Source organism: Chiloscyllium plagiosum, unplaced genomic scaffold (assembly GCF_037043375.1).
Source record: "Chiloscyllium plagiosum isolate Xiang-an unplaced genomic scaffold, Cpla_swu_hap1 HiC_scaffold_23, whole genome shotgun sequence".
Classification (NCBI taxonomy): Eukaryota; Metazoa; Chordata; class Chondrichthyes; order Orectolobiformes; family Hemiscylliidae; genus Chiloscyllium; species Chiloscyllium plagiosum.
Window position 1 is genome coordinate 3,974,069 of NW_028270161.1, and position 20,080 is coordinate 3,994,148.

Sequence of the window (20,080 nt, forward strand, 5' to 3'; positions counted from 1 at the left end):
ATGTATCAACAATGATCGCATGGCAGAGTAATTCTGCACCTATATCTTGAGTAATGGGGTGGAGGGAGATAGAGGGAGCTCACTACACCAGCTCCATGCTGTAGAACAATTCAAGCAAGAGTTAAAAGCTAGACCGGACCAGGCTGGGGCATTGCCTCATCTGAAGGCCAGGAGGGTTTGAGGAGGTAGTGAGGTGACAATTACCATTTCAAACCTTTTAGTCAAGATCCAATCATTTGAAACTGTGGTGGCTATGATGGAATTTGGACTCTGTTCAATCCAGAAACAAAACCCTGTACTCTTTATTCCCAGTGATGTTAAAATCAGCAATGGACCAACTTGAAACATTGACATTTATTCATTCTTTGAGCAAACATGTCATACAGCACCAGTTTTCAATTCACAGCTCAGTATAAAGAGGTATACAAGACTTGAAACAATCCTACAAAAGTAAAGAAAAATATATCCATTTCAACTTTATTTTCTTGATAGCCTAAAGCCAGAGGGTCATCCACCAATTCCCCTTTTGTTAAATAGGAGTCTCCACCTTGTAAGTTTAAAAAAAACTTTAATTTACCAAGTAGATTGATTTTAAAATGTTGCATCATTGCACCAAAACATGACACTCAAGCAGCTTTCAGTTCAAAGGGGTGATTTGTTTTTTGGGCTGGAGTGCAGTATATCCTGTGTCCACTGAGGAACTGCTTCAGATCACCTCAAATTACATTCAGCTCATTTATGATGGTTTGGACACCTCTAAGTAAGGCAGGAATCCTCAGTACAATTAACATTGCTTAGTGGGAATCTGGCTAACAATATCATCCATCCCACTGAGCGATGACTGAGCAGAGTTTCACTTTTAAAAATCAGGTTAAAAAAAGGCTAACTGCACGGACTGAAACCACCTTTAAACTTGCATGCTCACACCACACTCTGGTGCCTTCGTGGCAAGCCTTGGACTAAACTGTAACTAGATTACCGTGAATCACTGTTTCATTACCAATAGGACTGCTACTGAGCTTACACCAAAAACAAAGACATAAATTTCTGGCTGGAACTTTTTAAACTTGGGTTGTCACTCAAACTACAATTGAATCTGGAACTTGCTTTTACCTGCTCACAATGTAATGCTTCTTTGACGTTCCATGTTTTACTCAAATTCAGGCTGCAAATGTAAATTACTACTGTTTTAAGGAGAGCACTCCCTCAAGCACAGTAGTTATGACTTGAAGCATTTTTTTTTTAAAAAAGCATCAAAACAAATCCTCTAAAGACACTCATTGCAAAATCTTTGGATGAAATCTCATCAAAGCAACAGTATCTTTACAGATTTTCCCTAAATTGTATTTAAAGTACTAAACCTACAAAAGTAAAGAAAAATATCAATTTCAGCTTCTTTTTCCTTGGTAGCCTAAACAGAAATGTATCAACAATGATCGCATGGCAGAGTAATTCTGCACCTATATCTTGAGTAATGGGGTAGAGGGAGCTCACTACACCAGCTCCATGCTGTAGAACAATCACTCCAGCTGTCTAATGTATTTAGGAGCAGCACACACAAACACAAGCTGGGTAAAGAAAGTAATACCAGCTGTGATTACAGCTTGAACAATAGTTCAATTTCTTAAAGGAAATCCATGCTTGTATTAAAATAAAAAGGATTCCAAAGTAGAGGCACATCAGACTCAAAACTCATCTGTTTTTCCCACAGCACATTTTGTTGTGTTTATGTGAATCTATAATTGACTGCCTACTACTCTCAGAGCAATTTTGCAACTAATGTTTAATAGTGCTGCAATATTTAGCATAAAGTAAGAAAATATTCAAATTTCTGTAAAGGTACTATTAAAGGTTTAAATATGTGACAATCTCAAAACAGACATTTAAAACAAGCTCATAAAAAGATTACAAAGGACTCAGGTCTTGCTTAATTTTGGGGTGTAACCTTACAAATTATTAATGTAACTTGCCCCATTATTATGGCTATCCTTCATCCAAAATGTACACACTCTTGTTGCTTACTTTGAGTCTGAATATGCTCACTCTCCTTGGTATTACAGAGGTATTAAATAATTAGGCATAATCAACACTCATGGTAGCACAAAGATTATACGGAAGCCACTTCAGAGGGCATTATCTTCACTATATACAAAAGGGGAATGCAGAGAATCTTTGCTGATACATCTAGAATGTGTGTGTCTGAACAATAGCTACATTCACTCAACTGAAACCCAAAGACGTAAATCCATGGAAAAAGGTGGGAGGACGTACTGGAATAAAATTGTCCTTTCCAAAAAAAAATGAAGAGGGTGGAGAGTGCTCTGCTAAAACAGGGTGTGCTGCATTAAGAGCATTGCAACAGTGTTGGTCAGTGACCACTTGTATTCAGGTTACAAACAGTATCAATGATTTGATGCAAAAGGCAAACAATTATTTCTCCCAAGGAAGCCGTCCCATAGATCTGCATCTCCACCAAGTGTACATGGATGCTGCTTATTTCAACTTTCCCAAGGGTCATCATCCAAAGCGTTGATGGAATCAGGATACAAGAAAAAAAACACAATTCTATCTAAAAACAAAAAAAAAAAAACAATTTTCTTTGCAAATATCAGTTCATATATCCTCTGCAGGATAGGGATCCACACTTGCATTCCATCCTGGGCTGCCTTTTGGGTGGGCTGTTGACTTCAGAGGTTTCAGTAATGGATACATCACCCGAACCTACCAAAACCAAGTGTGTAATTACACTAACAGCAGTAAACAGCAAAACACTCAACAATAATGATATAATCCAAAGATCTGTAGAGATTGCAGAGTACCCAGATGCAGAGCGATCTCTGGGTGACTAAGTGCATGAATGAAGTTAGTACACAGATATAGCAAGTGAACAGGAAAACTAACAATGTTATGTTTTATTGCAAGGGACATGGAATGTCAGAGTAAGGAGGTTATGCTTCAGGTATAGAGGTCATTGGTGAGACCACATCTGGGGTTCAGCATGTAGTACTGATCACCATACTTACAGTAGGATGTTGACACACTGGAAACAGTTCAGAGAATGTTCTCTAGACTAACACAGTGAGTGAGTAAATAGCCTTAATGCTCGACAGGCTGAGCCTGTATCCTCTGGAGTTTAAAGCAATCAGAAATAATTGAAACATGGAAGATCCTTGGGGGGACTTGACCGGATGGATGCTGAAAAGATGTTTCCTTTTGTGTGTGAATTCACAACCAGTGGTCACTGTTTAAAAATGAAGAGATGCCCATCAAAAACAAATGAGGAAACATTTTTTCCTCTGAAGGTTGAGTGTCTTTGGAATTCCCTTCCTTAAAAAGATGTAGTATCTTTAAATAGTTTGAAGGCCAAAGGTGGATAGATTCGTTATTACCAAGAGGATGGAAGATTATTGGAGATAAGATGGAATGTGGAGTTGAGGTTAAAATCCGATCAGCCATGATCTTATTGAACGGGAAGCATGCTGAAAGGGCCAAGTGGCCTATTCTAGCTCAATGTTCACAGGAGCCCAATTTCAAGGGCTCCCAGTTATGAGAAAGGGTTCTCAATCCAACTCTTACTAGGATATGACAGCAAAAGTCAACATTAAGTTGGAAGACGTGCTCAAAAGAGATACAAGGCTTTCTCACAATGGAAATTTCAACAGTAGGACCTATTCTTTTGCCGTTTTATTCACGTTGCCTGTGCCCTCCGGAATCTACAGTTTAACCATGTTAAAGGATGTTAGTGCATCGGGATGTGACACTTGATAAATAACCCAGAGATCAGAAATTCAAAAATCCCATCTCAGCAAAGTAGGAGGCTGAAGCTGGTAACTGGTCACAGGGATGACTGGTCACATACACTACAGTGGTCAAAATGGACCACCTTCCATCAGAGAGGGAAAAAAAAGCCTCCTCTGTCACCAACATGTTGATTGACTAATACCTTAAGCCCTCTCAAAACCCTTTGAAATATCAATCATTGGGATTTTATGGGTGTGGTTTGTTCAGCCTCACACCAGGAAGAGGGCCACCCTGTCTCCATTGTGATTCAGGTAAATCCAACATTGGAAGATACAAGACGCACCTTTCATCTGATAGTCAAAGGTAAGTTCTTCCCCAATTTTTATAGAACGCGTTGAGAATAGTGCAATCCTCGGGAAGCGAGTATCCAAACTATCGATAAAAACATTGTAAACTTGAAGATTGGGATCACACTGCAGAAAAGAAAGTCAGATTTGAATGTATTCCCATGAAGCTGGTTTGGGCTTACTAGGCCATGCCTTCACAAAGATCAAACCATTAAATTGCTCAGTATCAAACAAACAACATTCAAATAAAAGAAATTCATCTATAAAACCGTAAGATATCGGAGCAGAATTAGGACATTGGGCCCACTGAGTCCACTCCACCCTTTCAGCATGGTTGCTATGTTTTTCAATTCCAGTCTCCTGCCTTCTCCCCGTAACCTTTGAACCCCCCCCCCCCCCCCTTACTAATCAGGAACCTATCTATCTCTGTCTTAAATACACTCAGTGACTTGGCCTCCACAGCCCTCTGCAGCATTGAGTTCCACAGATTAATGACCCTTTGGTTCAAGAAATTCCAACCCATCTCAGTTCTAAAGGTTAATCCCTTCAATCGGAGGCTGTACCCTCAGGTCTTGGTCTCTCCTGCTAGTGGAAACATCTTTGCCACATCTACTCTATCCACACCTCATAGTATTCTGGAAGTTTCAATCAATCAGATCCCTCCCCTCGTCCTTCTAAACTCCAATCAAGTACAGACCCACAGTCCTCAACCATTCCTCACGTGACAAGCCCTTCATTCCAGGATCATTCTTGTAAACCTCCCCTGGATCCGCTCCAATGCTGGCACATCCTTCCTTAAAAATAGGGCCTCAATACTGCTCACAATATTCCAAATACAATCTGACTAGAGCCTTATACAGCCTCAGCAGTTCATCCCTGCTCCTGTATTGCAGCCCTCCTAACCAAATTTGCCTTCCTAACTGCTAACTGAACTTGCATGTTAACCTGAAGAGAATCCTGAATTCTGACTCCTAAGTTCCTCTGAGCTTCAGATTTGCAAAGCCTTTCCCCATTTACAAAATAGTTTATGCCTCCATTCTTCCAACCAAAGCGACTAACCTCACACTTCCCCACATTGTATTCTGCCACTTCTTTGCCCACTCTCCCAGCCTGTCCAGGTCCTGCAGTTTCCTGCTTCCTCAACACTATCTGTCCCTCCACCGATCTTTGTGTCATCTGCAAAATGCCCTCAGTTCCTCCATCTAGATCATTAACGTATAATGTGAATAGTTGTGGTCCCAACACCCACCTCTGTGGAACTTCACTAGTTTTGGATTGTTAGAACAGGTTCAGTTCATCTGAACCAGAGTCTGCACCAATGTTCCTCTTAACACGAAATAATTTAATTCCACGCTCTGCTCACTCCCTACACCAACTACGCTCCTTCTCCAAACAAGTTCTTTCTTTCTTAGTATTAGCAGATTCTGCTCCAACAATGTATTGTGGTAAAAAAATTCAAATTACCTTCTGTAAAAAAAAAAAAATCTGTATAATTGTGTTTGTTCATTATTGAGGGAACAAGCAGAACTGGAAAATGATAATCTGTCCAGCTTCTCAGATTTCTTCACATCACAGTGACAAGCCCCTTGTTTCTGGTGACATTTTAGTCAATGTAACCTGCATTGCTAACATTCCCATTTACATACTTCCTACAACAGGAGACAAACCCCATCGCTGGATTCCATTTCCGAAGTTTTTTTTTAAAAACCAGGCTTGTTACTTTCCCACACTCCACCCACCTACCTGGTCCAATGTAAACGTTGATGATCTTGAATTATACATCACCACCAAATTTGATCAGGAGACATTTAGAAAGGTTAAGCTTCAGTGTCACATTGAGAATGGCTTCAGCCCATATACTGAAGCTTAAATATACATGCCTTATACCTTATTCTGCCCAGATGCACATTACTATTGGGAGCATCAAGGCAAGCAGCATGAAGTGAGTCGATCCAATATCGATGTCTCGATCTAAACCCATGTATTCAGCTTCACTTCACTGGTTTACCCCTCAATTTCTACAATTTTCTATATATTCTGGGCTTTTTTTTCTAATTGCTCCAAATTATCAAAATCACTATCATGCTGCTACAAAGGCAATACCTGCCTGTTCCCAAAAGGGGAGTTTAATTTTTTTTTGCTGAATTCAATTTTGAATCACCTTCTTACTTGAATGGAGGTCAATGTAAGAGTATGACGTACCGAGCTGAACAATTCTGAACATGCAACCAGTGACACATGCAAATAAAAACCTCGAATATTCACAAACAGCAAGGTCAACACCACAGTGTACTTCAATCATTAACTGGTTTCACTTTTCAAAGATTGTTATTATTTTGAACTTAAATCATTCTTCAGTCTTGATAAAGGTATATATGTTCAGAGAATTTCACTAGGCTGATACCAAATCTTAAGGAACTGGTTCAGCCTGTACTGATTGGAGTTTAGAAGACCAAGAGACAACCTTATTGAAACATAAAAGATTCTTAGGGGTTTGACAAGGTAAATGTGGAAAGGCTGTTTCCCCCTCTTGGAGGAGAGTCTAGGCCTAGAGGGCATAACCTCAGAACAAGGAGTCTCCACATGAAAAGTACAGATGAGGAGGAATTGCTTCTCTTCAAGGTCTGTGAATCTGTGGCATTCTTTATTGTGAAGGGGTGTCGAGGTTGGGTCGTTAAGATTGTTCAAGGTCGAGATAGACAGATTTTGAATCAGTAAGGGATTCAAGGGTTTTGGGACAAGGCAGGAAAGTTGAGTTGAGGATTATCAAATCAGTCACGATCTCACTGAATGACTGGACAGACTTGATGGGCTAAATGGGCAAGTATTCAAGAAGATACCAACATTACTGATTTTAAATGAAAGTTTTTTTTTTAAAGTGCCAGTTTGTGGACAGGTTGTTTCCTCTTGTGTGACAATCAAGAACTAGGTTCACTGCTTCAAAATAAGTGGTAGTTCACAGAAGACAGGTGAGAATTTTCCTCCACCACACACACATGGTTGAGTGCCTTTGGAACACTCCTTCTCAAAATAATCTTAACAACTTACTTTAAAAAATTATATTCCTAAAAGTTAAATCAGTAAGATGAAATTCAACCAACATTAAATAGCTCCAAGAACTCAGATTTTGTAAAAACAAGCATAATACTTACACTGTGATTCACAAAGTGCGAAATATTTCCAAATCTTGCAGCATCTACAGTGTATTCATCCTCCACGTAATCCAGGTCAAACAAGTAAGTGATGCCTTTACTGTCGTAATATTTCCCTCGTCTTTCTGCTTCTTCGCTAGTGATTACCTTCCAATAGAGAAAACTACAGATATAGTTCACTGCAGCAATGATGAGGTCCAACAGAGACTTTCAAAACCTCTCCGACCAATCCTCGCAACCGAAGTCCTTCATCCCTAGAACCGGTTCATCAAATCTTTTCTGCATTCTCTCCAAAGTTTTCAGATCCTTCCCAAAGTAGTGCCAATAATGGTACACGATACTCCAGCTGAGGCTAAACTAGTGTCTTATACTAGTTCAACATAGCCTCCCTGCACTTGTGCACTATTCCCTTATTAATAAAACCTAGGATACTGCATACTTAATAAACTACCCAGCCAACCTGTCACCTGCAATTATTTACATCCTTTTACACATAGATCCTCTACTCATACACCTTTTTAAAAAAACTGTACCTTTAATTCTATACCTTTTCCATGTTCTTCCTACCAAAAGGAATAATTTTGTTTCTATGATTTATACAGCACCTTCAAAACCCATAACTACTACCATGTAGAAGGACAAAGGCAGTAGATACCTGGAAACACTACGACCTGCAAGTTCCTCTCCGAGCCACTCATCATCCTGACTTGGAAATAGATCACCGGTCCTTCACTGTCATTGGGTTAAAGTTTTGGAATTCCCTCCCAAACAGCATTTTGTGTCTACCTCCAGCACATGCATCACCTTCACATTGAGAGTCACAGAAAAAAGGCCCTTTGGCGCATCAAGTCTGACCTGGTCAAAAACAAACACCTAACTATTCTAATCCCATTTTCCAGCAGACAGCCCATCGCCTTGTGTGCCTTGGCACTGCAAATGCACATGTGAATAATTCTTCAACGTTGCTGTTCCTGCCTCTACCACCACCACCCTTCCAGGCCACGAATTCCACATTTGTACCACTCACTGGGAGGAAAAGCTTTTCCACAAATCCTCTCTCAACCCTCCTGTCCCTTCCCTGAAATCCATATCGCCCGATTGCTGATCCCTCCATCAAAAGGAAATGTTTCTGTCCATCTTCCTTATCTACCCAGGGTCCCACTGCTCATCATGTATTCACTTGTCTGGATTGTCCTCCCCCTTATCTAGACTGCATTCCATTCCAACTGATCAGTCCAGCTTTATCCCCCATAATCCCACCAATTTTCATAACATCTGTGAATTTACTGACCACCTCCTCTACATTCAAGTCTAAATCATTTGTATAAACCTCAACACTGATCCTTGCAGATTCCCACCAGAAACAAAAACGCCCTTCCATCATCCTTGGCTTCCTGCCTCCAGCTAATTCTGGATCGAATTTGTCAAATTTCCTTGGTTCCCATGAGCTCTTCGCTATCAGTCTCCCATGAGGGACCTTATCAAAAGTCTTGCTGAAGTCCAAGAAGAATACATCAAATAACCTCCCCTTAAAACCGTGCTGACTGTTCTTGATTAATCCCTGCCTCTCCAAATGCAGACTAATTCTGTCCTTCAGAATTGCTTCCAATCCCCACCACTGAGGTTAGACTGACTGGCCTATAGTTTCCTGATTTATCCCTTGATTCCTTCTTAAATAGAAGAGGTGGCAAAGGATAACCAGAGAGGAATTGAAAATTATTACCCCCAACAGTGCCTCCCTTGCTTCACTCAACAGCGTGGGATAGGTTTCATCTGCCTCTGGAGATTTATCTACTCTTAAACCTGCCAGACCATTCAGAACGTCCTCTTGGACCATGCTAATTTCTTTAACAGTACCAAATAACCTCTCCCTGATTTCTTTACCTATATCGTCCCTCTTACTAGTGAACACTGACTCAAAGAATTAATTTAGAACTCTAGCTAGGTCTTCTAGCTCCATACACAACCACTGCGGTTCTTAAATGTAATTCTAAAATAATTTGGGCTTTTCCTTTATCTTACCGGCTATTATTCTTTCACAGTCCTTTTTTGTTCCCATAAGCTTCTTTTTTTTCTCTTTATCCGATCGTGTATGTCCTCTGATATGCAGAGTTCACAGGATTTGTTGGACCAGCCTGCGTCTTAACTGGAAGACAGTGCCCCTGCACTTTCTATATTTCCTTCTTGAACATATTCCATTGTTCGAGCACAGTTTTATCTGAATGTATCTGCTCTCAGTCCACTCTGGCCAAATCATACCTGATCTCATTAAAACTCGACTTTCCTCCAGTTTAGAACTTTGATCTCAGGCCCATCCTTATACTTTTCCATAACAATCTTGAATCTACTGGAATTATGATCACCAAAGATCATGCAGGGCATGGATACAGTAAATAGACATAGTCATTATCCTGGGTTGGGAGGAGTCCAAAACTAGAGGGCATAGGTTTAGGGTGAGAGAGGAAAGATATAAAAAGAGGCCTAAGACAGAAATCTTTCACGCAGAGGGTGGTACATGTATGGAATGAGCTGCCAGAGGATGTGGTGGAGGCTGATACAATTACAGCATGTAAAAGGCATCTGGATGGGAATATTTAGAGGAAGTGCGTGTGTCTGTATGTGGCCATCCCCAAGGGTACCGAACTTGGCTGTCGGCTTCTGCTCGGCCACTTTGCGTTGTTGCCTGTCCCGAAATCCGCCTTGGAGGACGGCCACCTGACCAAAGGTCCCGGACTGCTGAAGTGGTCTCCGACTGGGAGGGCACACTCCTGGCTGGTGATTGTTGTGCGGTGTCCATTCATCCATTGCCACAGCCTCTGCTTGGTCTCGCCAATGTACCATGCGTCAGGGCATCCTTGCCTGTAGTATCTGAGATAGACAACGTTGGCCGTGTCACATGGTGGGTGGTGTCCCCACGTGTAACGATGGTATCCATGTCAACACTCGGACATGTCTTGCAGTGGCTGCCATGACACGGCTGTACGGTGTTGTGGTTGTTGTTGTCCTAAAGGCTGGGCAGTTTGGTGCGAACAATCGTCTGTTTAAGGTTTGGCAGTTGTTCAAAGGTGGGAAGTGGAGGTGTAGGGAAGGTCTTGGCAAGGTGCTCATCCTCATCAATAATGTGTTGCAGGCTGTGAAGAACATGGCGTTGTTTCTCTGATCCTGGGAAGTACTGGACAACGAAGGGTACCCTAGTGGTTGCATCACGTATCTGTCTCCTGAGGAGGTCATTACGGTGAGAGGTCACTGAGACAACTACACAGTAATACGAGCGAGTTTCATCCCACCATCAGACTCACCATGGGCTACTCTTTTGTATCTGTCTCATTCTTGGGCACATGCACCTCCATCAAGGATGGGCACTTCAGCACCTCACTCTACCACAAACCCACTGATAACCTCATGATGCCACACTTCTCTCGCTTCCACCTTAAACACGTTAAAACAGCCATCCTATACGGGCAGGCCCTACGCGTACACAGGATCTGTTCAGATGAGGAGGAACATGACAGACACCTGAAAGACTCAAAGGTTGCCCTCATAAGAATGGCGTACAATGCTCAACTCATCAACCGCCAATTATGATGTGCCACAGCAAGAAACCATAATGACCTCCTCAGGAGACCGGCACGACCTACAACTGACAGGGTACCCTTCGTTGTCCAGTACTTCCTGGGAGCTGAGAAACTTACGCCATGTTCTTCACAGCCTGCAGCACATTATCAGTGAGGATGAGCACCTCTCAAAGACCCTCCCCACACCTCCACTTCTTGCCTTTAAACAACCATCAAACCTCAAACAGATCATTGTAGCAAACTGCCTGGGTTTCAGGAAACATCGATAACAACACCACACAACCCTATCATGGCAACTACAGCAAGACGTGTCAGTGTTGTCACGGATACCACCATTTGTGGTGTAAAATTCCAAGCAGTGGAATGTGGTGAAACGGTTAAAAATTATGTCCCAATACATGTGTGAATCTAACCGGAATGGAGGTGTTGCTTAGTCCCGTGTGAATCTTATTACACACCTCCCCGTGTGAATCTTCTTATCTGTATGTAACCAGAATGGAATGTGTTTTTTAGCCTTGCTCTGCTGTTCACATGAATGTTTATATCTGGAAAAGAGTATATCAGCTGGAAAAGTCTCCAGTTCGGTGAGTCTGCTCCGGGGTTACGTTTAACCGCCGAGCGTGGGTTGTTGGCAACCGCTCTACGAGAACTGACGGCTCCCAGTTCCGGTAACATGTAGAGTGAGTATAAGCCAGACCCGGGAGTCTGCTCCGGGGTTACGTTTAACCGCCGAGCGTGGGTTGTTGGCAACCGCTCTACGAGAACTGACGGCTCCCAGTTCCGGTAACATGTAGAGTGAGTATAAGCCAGACCCGTTGTGGCGACGCTGCGGGGAATAAAATGCCCATATTCTAGCAGACTCGCCTCTTGGTCGTTTGTTCTGTGTCAGACTACTCTCCTACGAACCTGACCTTGAGAATTTTTTAAAACACCATTACACGTGGATACACCACCCACCATGTATGCGGCAGGTGCTCATGTGACCCAGCCTATGTTGTCTCTCTCATACGCTGCAAGCAAGGAAGCCCTGAGGCATGGTACATTGGTGAAACCAAGCAGAGGCTGCGGCAACGGGTGAATGGACACCGTACAACAATCACCAAACAGGAGTGTTCCTTCCCAGTCGGGAAACACTTCAGCAGTCAGGGACATTCGGCCTCAGACCGTGGGGTGACCATCTTTCAAGACGGACTTTGGGACAAGCAACAACGCAAAGTGGCCGAGCAGAGGCTGATAGCCAAGTTCGGTACCCATGGGGACGGCCTCAACTGGGACCTTGGGTTCATGTCACATTACAGGTGACCCCACTGCACTATACACTCTCTCACACAAGCACACACGTACACACACAGACGTATACTCAATCACATGCACTTTACCAAGCTTTCACACACGCAAACACACACACACATGCACACACGCACACTCTCTCTCTCTCTCTCTCCCATGAATGCACACACACAGACAGGTCTATGGAGTGAACTTGTATTTGCAGATCCATTCTATTTTGCTCAAAAAATGCACAATCTGCAGAAAGTCAATCCATGTAACATTTTGTAAATTCCTACTTTGGAAATAGAACCAGTCTGACTCAAGACTGGGATACAGACAGTCTCTAACCTCACTCCTTTAATGCATTGCTTGACCTTTTGTTATAAAACCTTATGTTATCTCGAGAAGGTGACTTAAAAGAAGTTCTTTTACATCTTAATGAACATCTTAATTTACATCTTAATGAACCAAAACCTGCATTCTAAAAGATGAATGACTTAACAATCCAGGTTTGTTCAATGTATCACTGCATGATACTGTAATCTTTTGCTATAAATTCCGTGTCTAATGATGTTATACTTCACAACCACCTGATGAAGGAGCAGTGCTCCGAAAGCTAGTGCTTCCAAATAAGCCTGTTGGACTGTAACCTGGCGTTGTGAGATTCTTAAACACTGACTGCTCTTTTCTACTTTTTATGTTCTACTCAGTTGGCTTAATTTGAAAAACCTTCTGAGATGTCATCCATCCTTACTGCTGGACTAGATTCCCTGATCAAAACTAAGACCCCTCCTTCTCTGTATTGCCTGAAGACCTTATATCCTGGACCCTCATTAATCAGTATCAGGAAGGACAAGGGTCCCAACACCAAACTCTGGGTCACATCATTATAACCTACCTCCCTGTGCAGGTTAGTCCTGACCCAGACTAGCTCCACACACGTACACACGGACACATACACACACATACACACACACAATGTTATTAATTTGCTCCAGTGGTAAGATGTTAGTTTACTAACAGGTGAATATAAGGGCAGATGGATCTGCTTGCACTAGCGAACTTTAACTGTACAGCAAGGAACAATAGAAAGGCAGGCACATTGAATGGGCAATTAGTACTAAGCAAGGTGGGATCTTTAATGGTAATATCAGCCAGTACAGGAACTGACCCCACACTGCTGGCATCACTTCTAGGACTTCTGGGACTAAGGCGACTTTACTTGAGCATTCATAAATTACGAACAGAAAATACAGAAATGTTTATAGTATCAAAGAATCCCTACAGAGTTGAAGCTGACAATTCGGCCTATCGAGTCCACACCGACCCTTCAAAGAGCATCCCACCCAGACCCAACCCCCAAAACCTTGTATATCTCATGGCTAACCCACCAGCCTGCACATCCTTGGGACACTAGGGGGCATTTAGCACGACCAATCCACCCTAACCTGCACATCTTTGGACTATAGGAAGAAACCGGAGCACCAGGAGGAAACCCATGCAGACACGGGGAAAACATACAAGCTTCATACACACAGTGGCTCAATGCAATCCTGTATTTACCGACCGGTGAAGAGAAGTATGCCGAACACCTTCTTTCCCACCTCTCTACCTGTGACTCCACTTTCGAGTAACTACACACCTGCACCCCTCTGTCACTCTATTGAACAACACTCCCCAATGCCATCCCATTAACTGTGAAAGTACTGTCCTGGTTTGTCTTAGCAAAATGCAATACGTTGCATCAAACAAGACTTTGACACAAAAAAACTATAGACACTTCTAGACTCGTCAGCATTCCAGAACAATACATTTCATTCCATTCCACAAGGGAGGAGTGGGCCATTGGAGATATTATGCCGATAGTTCAAAAGAAAAGTTTAGTTAAATCTAAAAGCCCAACGTGTACAGCATTTCAATCACTCAACTCACCACAACAGACATACCAATGGGCTATCCTTTGGCAAGGTTCTCCAGAGGCTGGGTGTGGGGAGAGGGTTCTGTTGGTATCTCACTTCCATACCGAAACTGTGTTTTATTTGGGGTTGTGCAGAGTTTGTTTTCAACTTCCATTGACGGCTGTTTGTTCTGCCTTGCTTATATTGTACACTTGCATTTCTATAGCACCTTCACAGGATGTCCTAAAAGGCTTTGCAGTCAATTAATGTTACTTTGCAGCCTAGTCCCTATTCTCATGTGGGAAATGCAGCCAACTCACTTCCACATCCCACTAACCTCGAGATAGTGATCCATTTTTAAGATGGTGACCAAGGGATAAACACACGGCAGGTAACCAGAGAGAAAAGTTCACTATTCAGAAATAAGATCATAAGATTCAAAGGCAGGATTAGTCCATTCAGCCCATCAAGTTTGCTCTGCCATTCAATGAAATCATGGTTAATCTGATAATCCTAAACTCCACTTTCCTGCCTTTTCCCCATAACCACGGAGTCCCTTCCTGATTAAAGCTTCCATCCATCTCAGCCTTGAATATACCAAATGACCCAGCCTCAACAGCCTTTTGTGGTAAAGAAGTCCTCCTCAATCTGTCCTAACTGGGTGACCTCTTATTCTGAGATGATGAGCCCCGATTCTCAACTCTCCCACAATGGTGGTGACCTCTCTGTGTCTACCCCAAAAATCTCACGTGTTACAATAAGGTCACCTCTCATTCTTTTAAACTCCAATAAGTACAGATCCAACCTATCAATCTCTCCTCATAGGACAGTCCCTCCACACCCAGCATCAGTCGAGTGAACCTTCTCTGAGCTGCCTCCAGTGCCAGTCTGTCTTTCCTTAGATAAAGGGCCTAAAACGGTTCACAGTATTTCTGCTGTGGTCTGACCAGTACCTCACACTAAACTGTTTCTCCCTGTAGCCTGAGCTACAGCTGGCAATACCTAGCTCTAGCCAATTTAGTCTCATGAGGACAAAGTTAGGAGCTTGGAGGTTTACACTTTCCTGCCTAGCGGGTACTACTCCAGAAGCAACATTTGGGGAATGACCCCTCGTTAACACGCATTGGTTCTCTGCTTCTTCGGGTTTGAAGAATTTAGCCACGTCTACAGTTTTCTTTTCAGAAGCTGTTTATATAAATGTCTTTAATGTAGTCGCACAGCAACAATGCACTTCTCAGGAGTATAGTTCTGTGAAGGGTAGGTCATGCCTCACAAGCCTATTGAGTTTTGAGAAGGTGACGAAACACCTTGAGGGTAAAGCGGTTGATGTGGTGTATGCGGATTTCAGTCAGGTTTTTGATAACGTTCCCCATGGTAGACGATTGCACAAAATATGGAGGTATGGGATACAAGGTGATTTAGCGGTTTCGAATAAGAAATCGGCTAGCTGAAAATAGACAGAGGGTGATGGTTGATGGGAAAGGATCATCCTGGAGTTCAGTTACTAGTGGGGTACTGCAGGGATCTGTGTTTGGGTCCACTGTTGCCGGCATTTTTATAAACAACCTGGATGAGGGTGTGGAAGAATGAGTTAGTAAACGTGCAGATGACACTAATGTCAATGGAGCTGTGGATAGTGCCAAGGATGTTGTAGGTTAATGAGGGACATAGATAAGCTGCAGAGCTGGGCTGAGAGGTGGCAAATGGAGTTTAATGCAGAAAAGTGTGAGGTGATTCACTTTGTAAGGAGCAACAGGAATGCAGAGCACTGGGCTAATGGTAGGATTCTTGGTAGTGTAGATGAGCAGAGAGATCTGGATGTCCAGGTACATAAATCCTTGAAAGTTGCCACCCAGGTTGATAGGGTTGTTAAGAAGGCACACAGTGTGTTAGCGTTTAGTGGTAGAGAGATTGAGTTTCGGAACCACGAGGTCATGCTGCAGCTGTAAAAAACTCTGGTGCGCCACATTTGGAGTATTGCGTACAGTTCTGGTCACTTCCTTCATAGGAAGGATGTGGAAGCTTTGGAAAGGGTTTAGAGGAGATTTATTCGGATGTTGCCTGGTATGGAGGGAAGGTCTTATGAGGAAAGGCTGAGGGACTTGAGGCGGTTTTCGTTACAGAGAAGAACGTTGAGAGGCGACTTAATTAAGACATACAAGATAATCAGAGGGTTAGATAGTTTGGACAGTGAGAGCCTTTTTACTCGGATAACTATGGCTAGCACGAGGTGATATAGTTTTAAATTGAGTGGTGATAGATATAGGACAGATGTCAGAGGTAGTTTCTTTCCTCAGAGTGCAGTAGGGGCATGGAACACATTGCCTTCACAGTAGTAGACTCGCCAAAAGTTTAAGGGCATTTAAATGGCCATTAGAAAAGTTTATGGACGAAAATGGAATAGTGTAGGTTAGATGGGATTCAGATTGTTGCACAAACCCGTGGGAACATCGAGGGCCTGTACTGCGTTATAATGTTCTACATTCTATTATTGAATAGAATTTGACGATAGCCTCATGTGGAAAGGTAGATCAGGGTGGAAAGATTTTCTAACAGCATTCTAGACCTTCGGCACTCTGGTAGCGAAGACACTGTTGCTAATGGTGAAACAATGAGAAACCAAGAACATACAAATGTCCATAACTGGCTGGAGGTTCCAGAGATAGAAATGGTTAAAGCAGGAACTCCAAGATGAAGGATGGAAAACATTGTGGCTATAACAGCTGCTCCTTTTTTTTTAAGAAACAGTATGTTAGGTGTTGGAGGCGATTTCCTCGAATTCCAGGAGCAGCAATTACCTTTTTGGAACTTTGGGGAAAGATGATCAAAATAACTGCACTTTTAAAAGGACAAACACAGACAAAAGGCAGCGAACAGTCAGTGAGGCAGAGAGAGAGAGGAAGAAACCTACACCGCTAGCTGACACAGATGTGAATATGCACAGTTACTGCCTTTGCTGTTTGAGTTCATGTATCCTTGGATATCGGAATGCGTCTAGGAAAAATTGATCAACAGAGAGATTCACAGCTGACCTTGGATGAACCTGTGTGGGAGAACTCAGAGCACAGGAACAGACAAGTGCACAGTTTTTAAAGGGTAACCTTGCTATAAGTCTGCAGTAGTGAGTAGAGTGGGTTCTTTCTTGATTATATATTTTACTGAGACCTGTCTCCATTAAATTTTAAAAATATAAACCATAAGTACTAAGTTAGTCAGGAGCATTATTGTTTAGGGCAAAAAGACAGTGCTATTTTCTGGGTCTGTAGATTGTGAAGGAGCAAAGATAGCCTTTCTTGGAGTGATGTGCCCTTCCTGTCAGATGTGGGAGTTTAGGGAGAGTTTCCATGTTACTGATGATTATGTCTGCAGAAGTGTCTTTGGCTGTAAATCCTATCATACTGCATGGATCACTTGGAGAGACAGTTACAGGCAATGAGGAAATTACAAGATCTAGGGGGTGTGATGGATTGCAGTTATAAGGAAGGGAGAAAAATCGCAGATACAGTCAGGTAAATGGGTTAACTCCAGGAAAGGTAGAAGAGATAGGCAGACAGTTCAGGAGTCTCCTGTGGCTATCCCCATTTCAAACGAGTATGCTGTTTTGGAAAATATAGGGGGTGATGGACTCAGGGGAATATAGCATGAACAGCCAAGTTTCTGGTATTGAGACTGGCTCTAATGCAACGAGGGGTACGTCGGGTTCCAAGAGATCAACTGTGTCAAGCGACTCTCTAGTCCGAGGTACAGACAGATGTTCTGTGGCCAGCAGCAAAAAAGCAGAATGGTGTGTTGCCTTCCTGGTGCCAGGATCAAGGATGTCTCAGAGAGTGTGCAGAATGTTCTCAAGGGGGGAGAGAGGCCAGCAAGAGCTCATTGTACACATTGAGCTAACGACATAGGAAGGGAAAAGGATAAGATTCTGAAGGGAGAAGAGAGAGGGAGTTAGGCATGAATTTTAAAAAAAAAGGTCCTTGAGGATAGCAATATTTGGATTGCTCCCGGTGCTACGAGCTAGTGAGGGCAGGAATAGGATGATACAGCAAATGAATGCATGGCTGAGGAGCTGGTGAAGGGGAAGAGGATTCACATTTTTGGATCATTGGAATCTCTTCTGGGGTAGAAGTGACCTGTACAAGGAGGATGGAGTGTATCTGAATTGGACAGGGACTAATATACTGGCAGGGAGATTTGCTAGAGCTGCTCTCGAGGATTTAAACTAATAAGATTGGGTGGGGGTGGGGGAGACCCAGGGAGATAGTGAGGACAGAAATCAATCGGAGACTGGTATAGTTGAGAACAGAAGCAAGTCAAGCAGTCAGGGCAGGCAGAGACCAAGGTAGGACTGATAAATTAAACTGCATTTATTTCAATGCAAGAGGCCTAACAGGGAAGGCAGATAAACTCAGAGCATGGTTAGGAACATGGGACTGGGAGGCCATAGCAATTACAGAAATGTGGATCAGGGATGGACAGGACTAGCAGCTTAATGTTCCAGGATACAAATGGTACAGGAAGGATAGAAAGGGGGTTAAGAGAGGGGGAGTGGTGTTTTTGATAAGGGATAGCATTACAGCTGTGCTGAGGGAGGATATTCCCGGAAATACATCCAGGGAAGTTATTTGGGTGGAACTGAGAAATAAGAAAGGGATGATCACCTTATTGGGATGGTATTATAGACCCCCCCAATAGTCAGAGGGAAATTGAGAAACAAATTTGTAAGGAGATCTCAGTTTTCTGTAAGAATAATAGGGTGGTTATGGTAGGAGATTTTAACTTGTCAAATATAGACTGAGACTGCCATAGTGTTAAGGGTTTAGATGGAGAGGAATTTGTTAAGTGTGTACAAGAAAATTTTCTGATTCAGTATGTGGATGTAGCTACTAGGGAAGGTGCAAAACCTGACCTACTCTTGGGAAATAAGGCAGGGCAGGTGACTGAGGTGTCAGTGGGGGAGCATTTTGGGGCCAGCGACCATAATTCTATTAGTTTTAAAATAGTGATGGAAAAGGATAGACCAGATCTAAAAGTTGAAGTTCTAAATTGGAGAAAGGCCAATTTTGATGGTATTAGAGAAGAATTTTCAAAAGCTGATTGAGGGAAGATATTCTCAGGTAAAGGGATAGCTGGAAAATAGGAAACCTTCAGAAATGAGATAGTGAGAATCCAGAGAAAGTATATTCCTGTTAGGATGAAAGGAAAGGCTGGTAAATGTGGGAATGCTGTATGCCTTCAGAAATTGAGGTTTTGGTTAAGAAAAAGAAGGAAGCATATAATAGGTACAGACAGGAAAGATTGAGTGAATCCTTAGAAAAGTATACTCCTACTGCCTTTATACTCAAGAGGGAAATCAGGAGGGCAAAAAGGGGACATAAGATAGCTTTGGCAAATAGGGTTAAGGAAAATCTAAATGTCTTTTACAAATACATTAAGGACAAAAAGGTAACTAGGGAGGCAATAGGGCCCTTCAAAGACCAGCAAGGCAGCCTTTGTGTGGAACCGCAGGAGATGGGCAAGTTACTAAATGAGTATTTTGCATCAGTATTTACTGTGGAGAAGGACATGGAAGATATAAAATGTAGGGAAATAGATGGTGACATCTTGAAAAATGTCCATATTACAGAGGTGATGGTGCTGGATGTCTTGAAACACATAAAAGTGGGTAAATCCGCAGGACCTGATCTGGTGTACCCTAGAACTCTATGGGAAGCTAGAGAAGTGATTGCTGGGCCCCTTGCTGAAATATTTGTATCACTGATAGTCACAGGTGAGGTGCCGGAAGACTGGAGGTTGGCTGACGTAATGCCACTGAGAATGTGTAAAGGGTAGAAGCAGGCTGGGAAAGTGTTAAGTTCTGAGTTAAATGGCTCTTCATAATGACTGCTTTTCCACCTTGTTAACCCATTACCCTTGCCTCCAGCACCCCATTGTTAATTGAAAGTTCTTATCTGATCTGAGTCGTGTTCAGCTGAACCTTGTTTCACAAAACTCAAACTTAACTCTTTCCCTGCCTGCTTATACGCTATACACATTCTCAAGCTAACAAGGGGGAAAGTATCCATGGTATGAATCCAGTTAACAAGGTTAAGAACATTCAC

The 20,080-nt window shown here is 42.6% G+C and overlaps 1 protein-coding gene across 3 annotated transcripts in view; it reads right to left on the reverse strand.

The window, feature by feature from the left end:
* Positions 1-55: 55 nt before the first annotated feature.
* LOC122561879 (histone-lysine N-methyltransferase SUV39H2-like) overlaps positions 56-20,080 on the reverse strand; it is a 39,210-nt gene continuing 19,185 nt past the window's right edge. For 2 of the 3 annotated variants that reach the window (XM_043714198.2, XM_087999327.1), the window contains exons 4-6: positions 7,241-7,387; positions 4,085-4,214; positions 59-2,721 (exon numbers count right to left, since the gene is read on the reverse strand). In XM_043714198.2, the coding sequence (XP_043570133.2) occupies positions 2,609-2,721; positions 4,085-4,214; positions 7,241-7,387 (390 nt within the window). In that variant the 3' untranslated portion in view covers positions 59-2,608. Of the gene's footprint in view, positions 2,722-4,084; positions 4,215-7,240; positions 7,388-20,080 lie in introns of all 3 variants that reach the window. The other variant, XM_087999328.1, reaches the window with a different exon arrangement.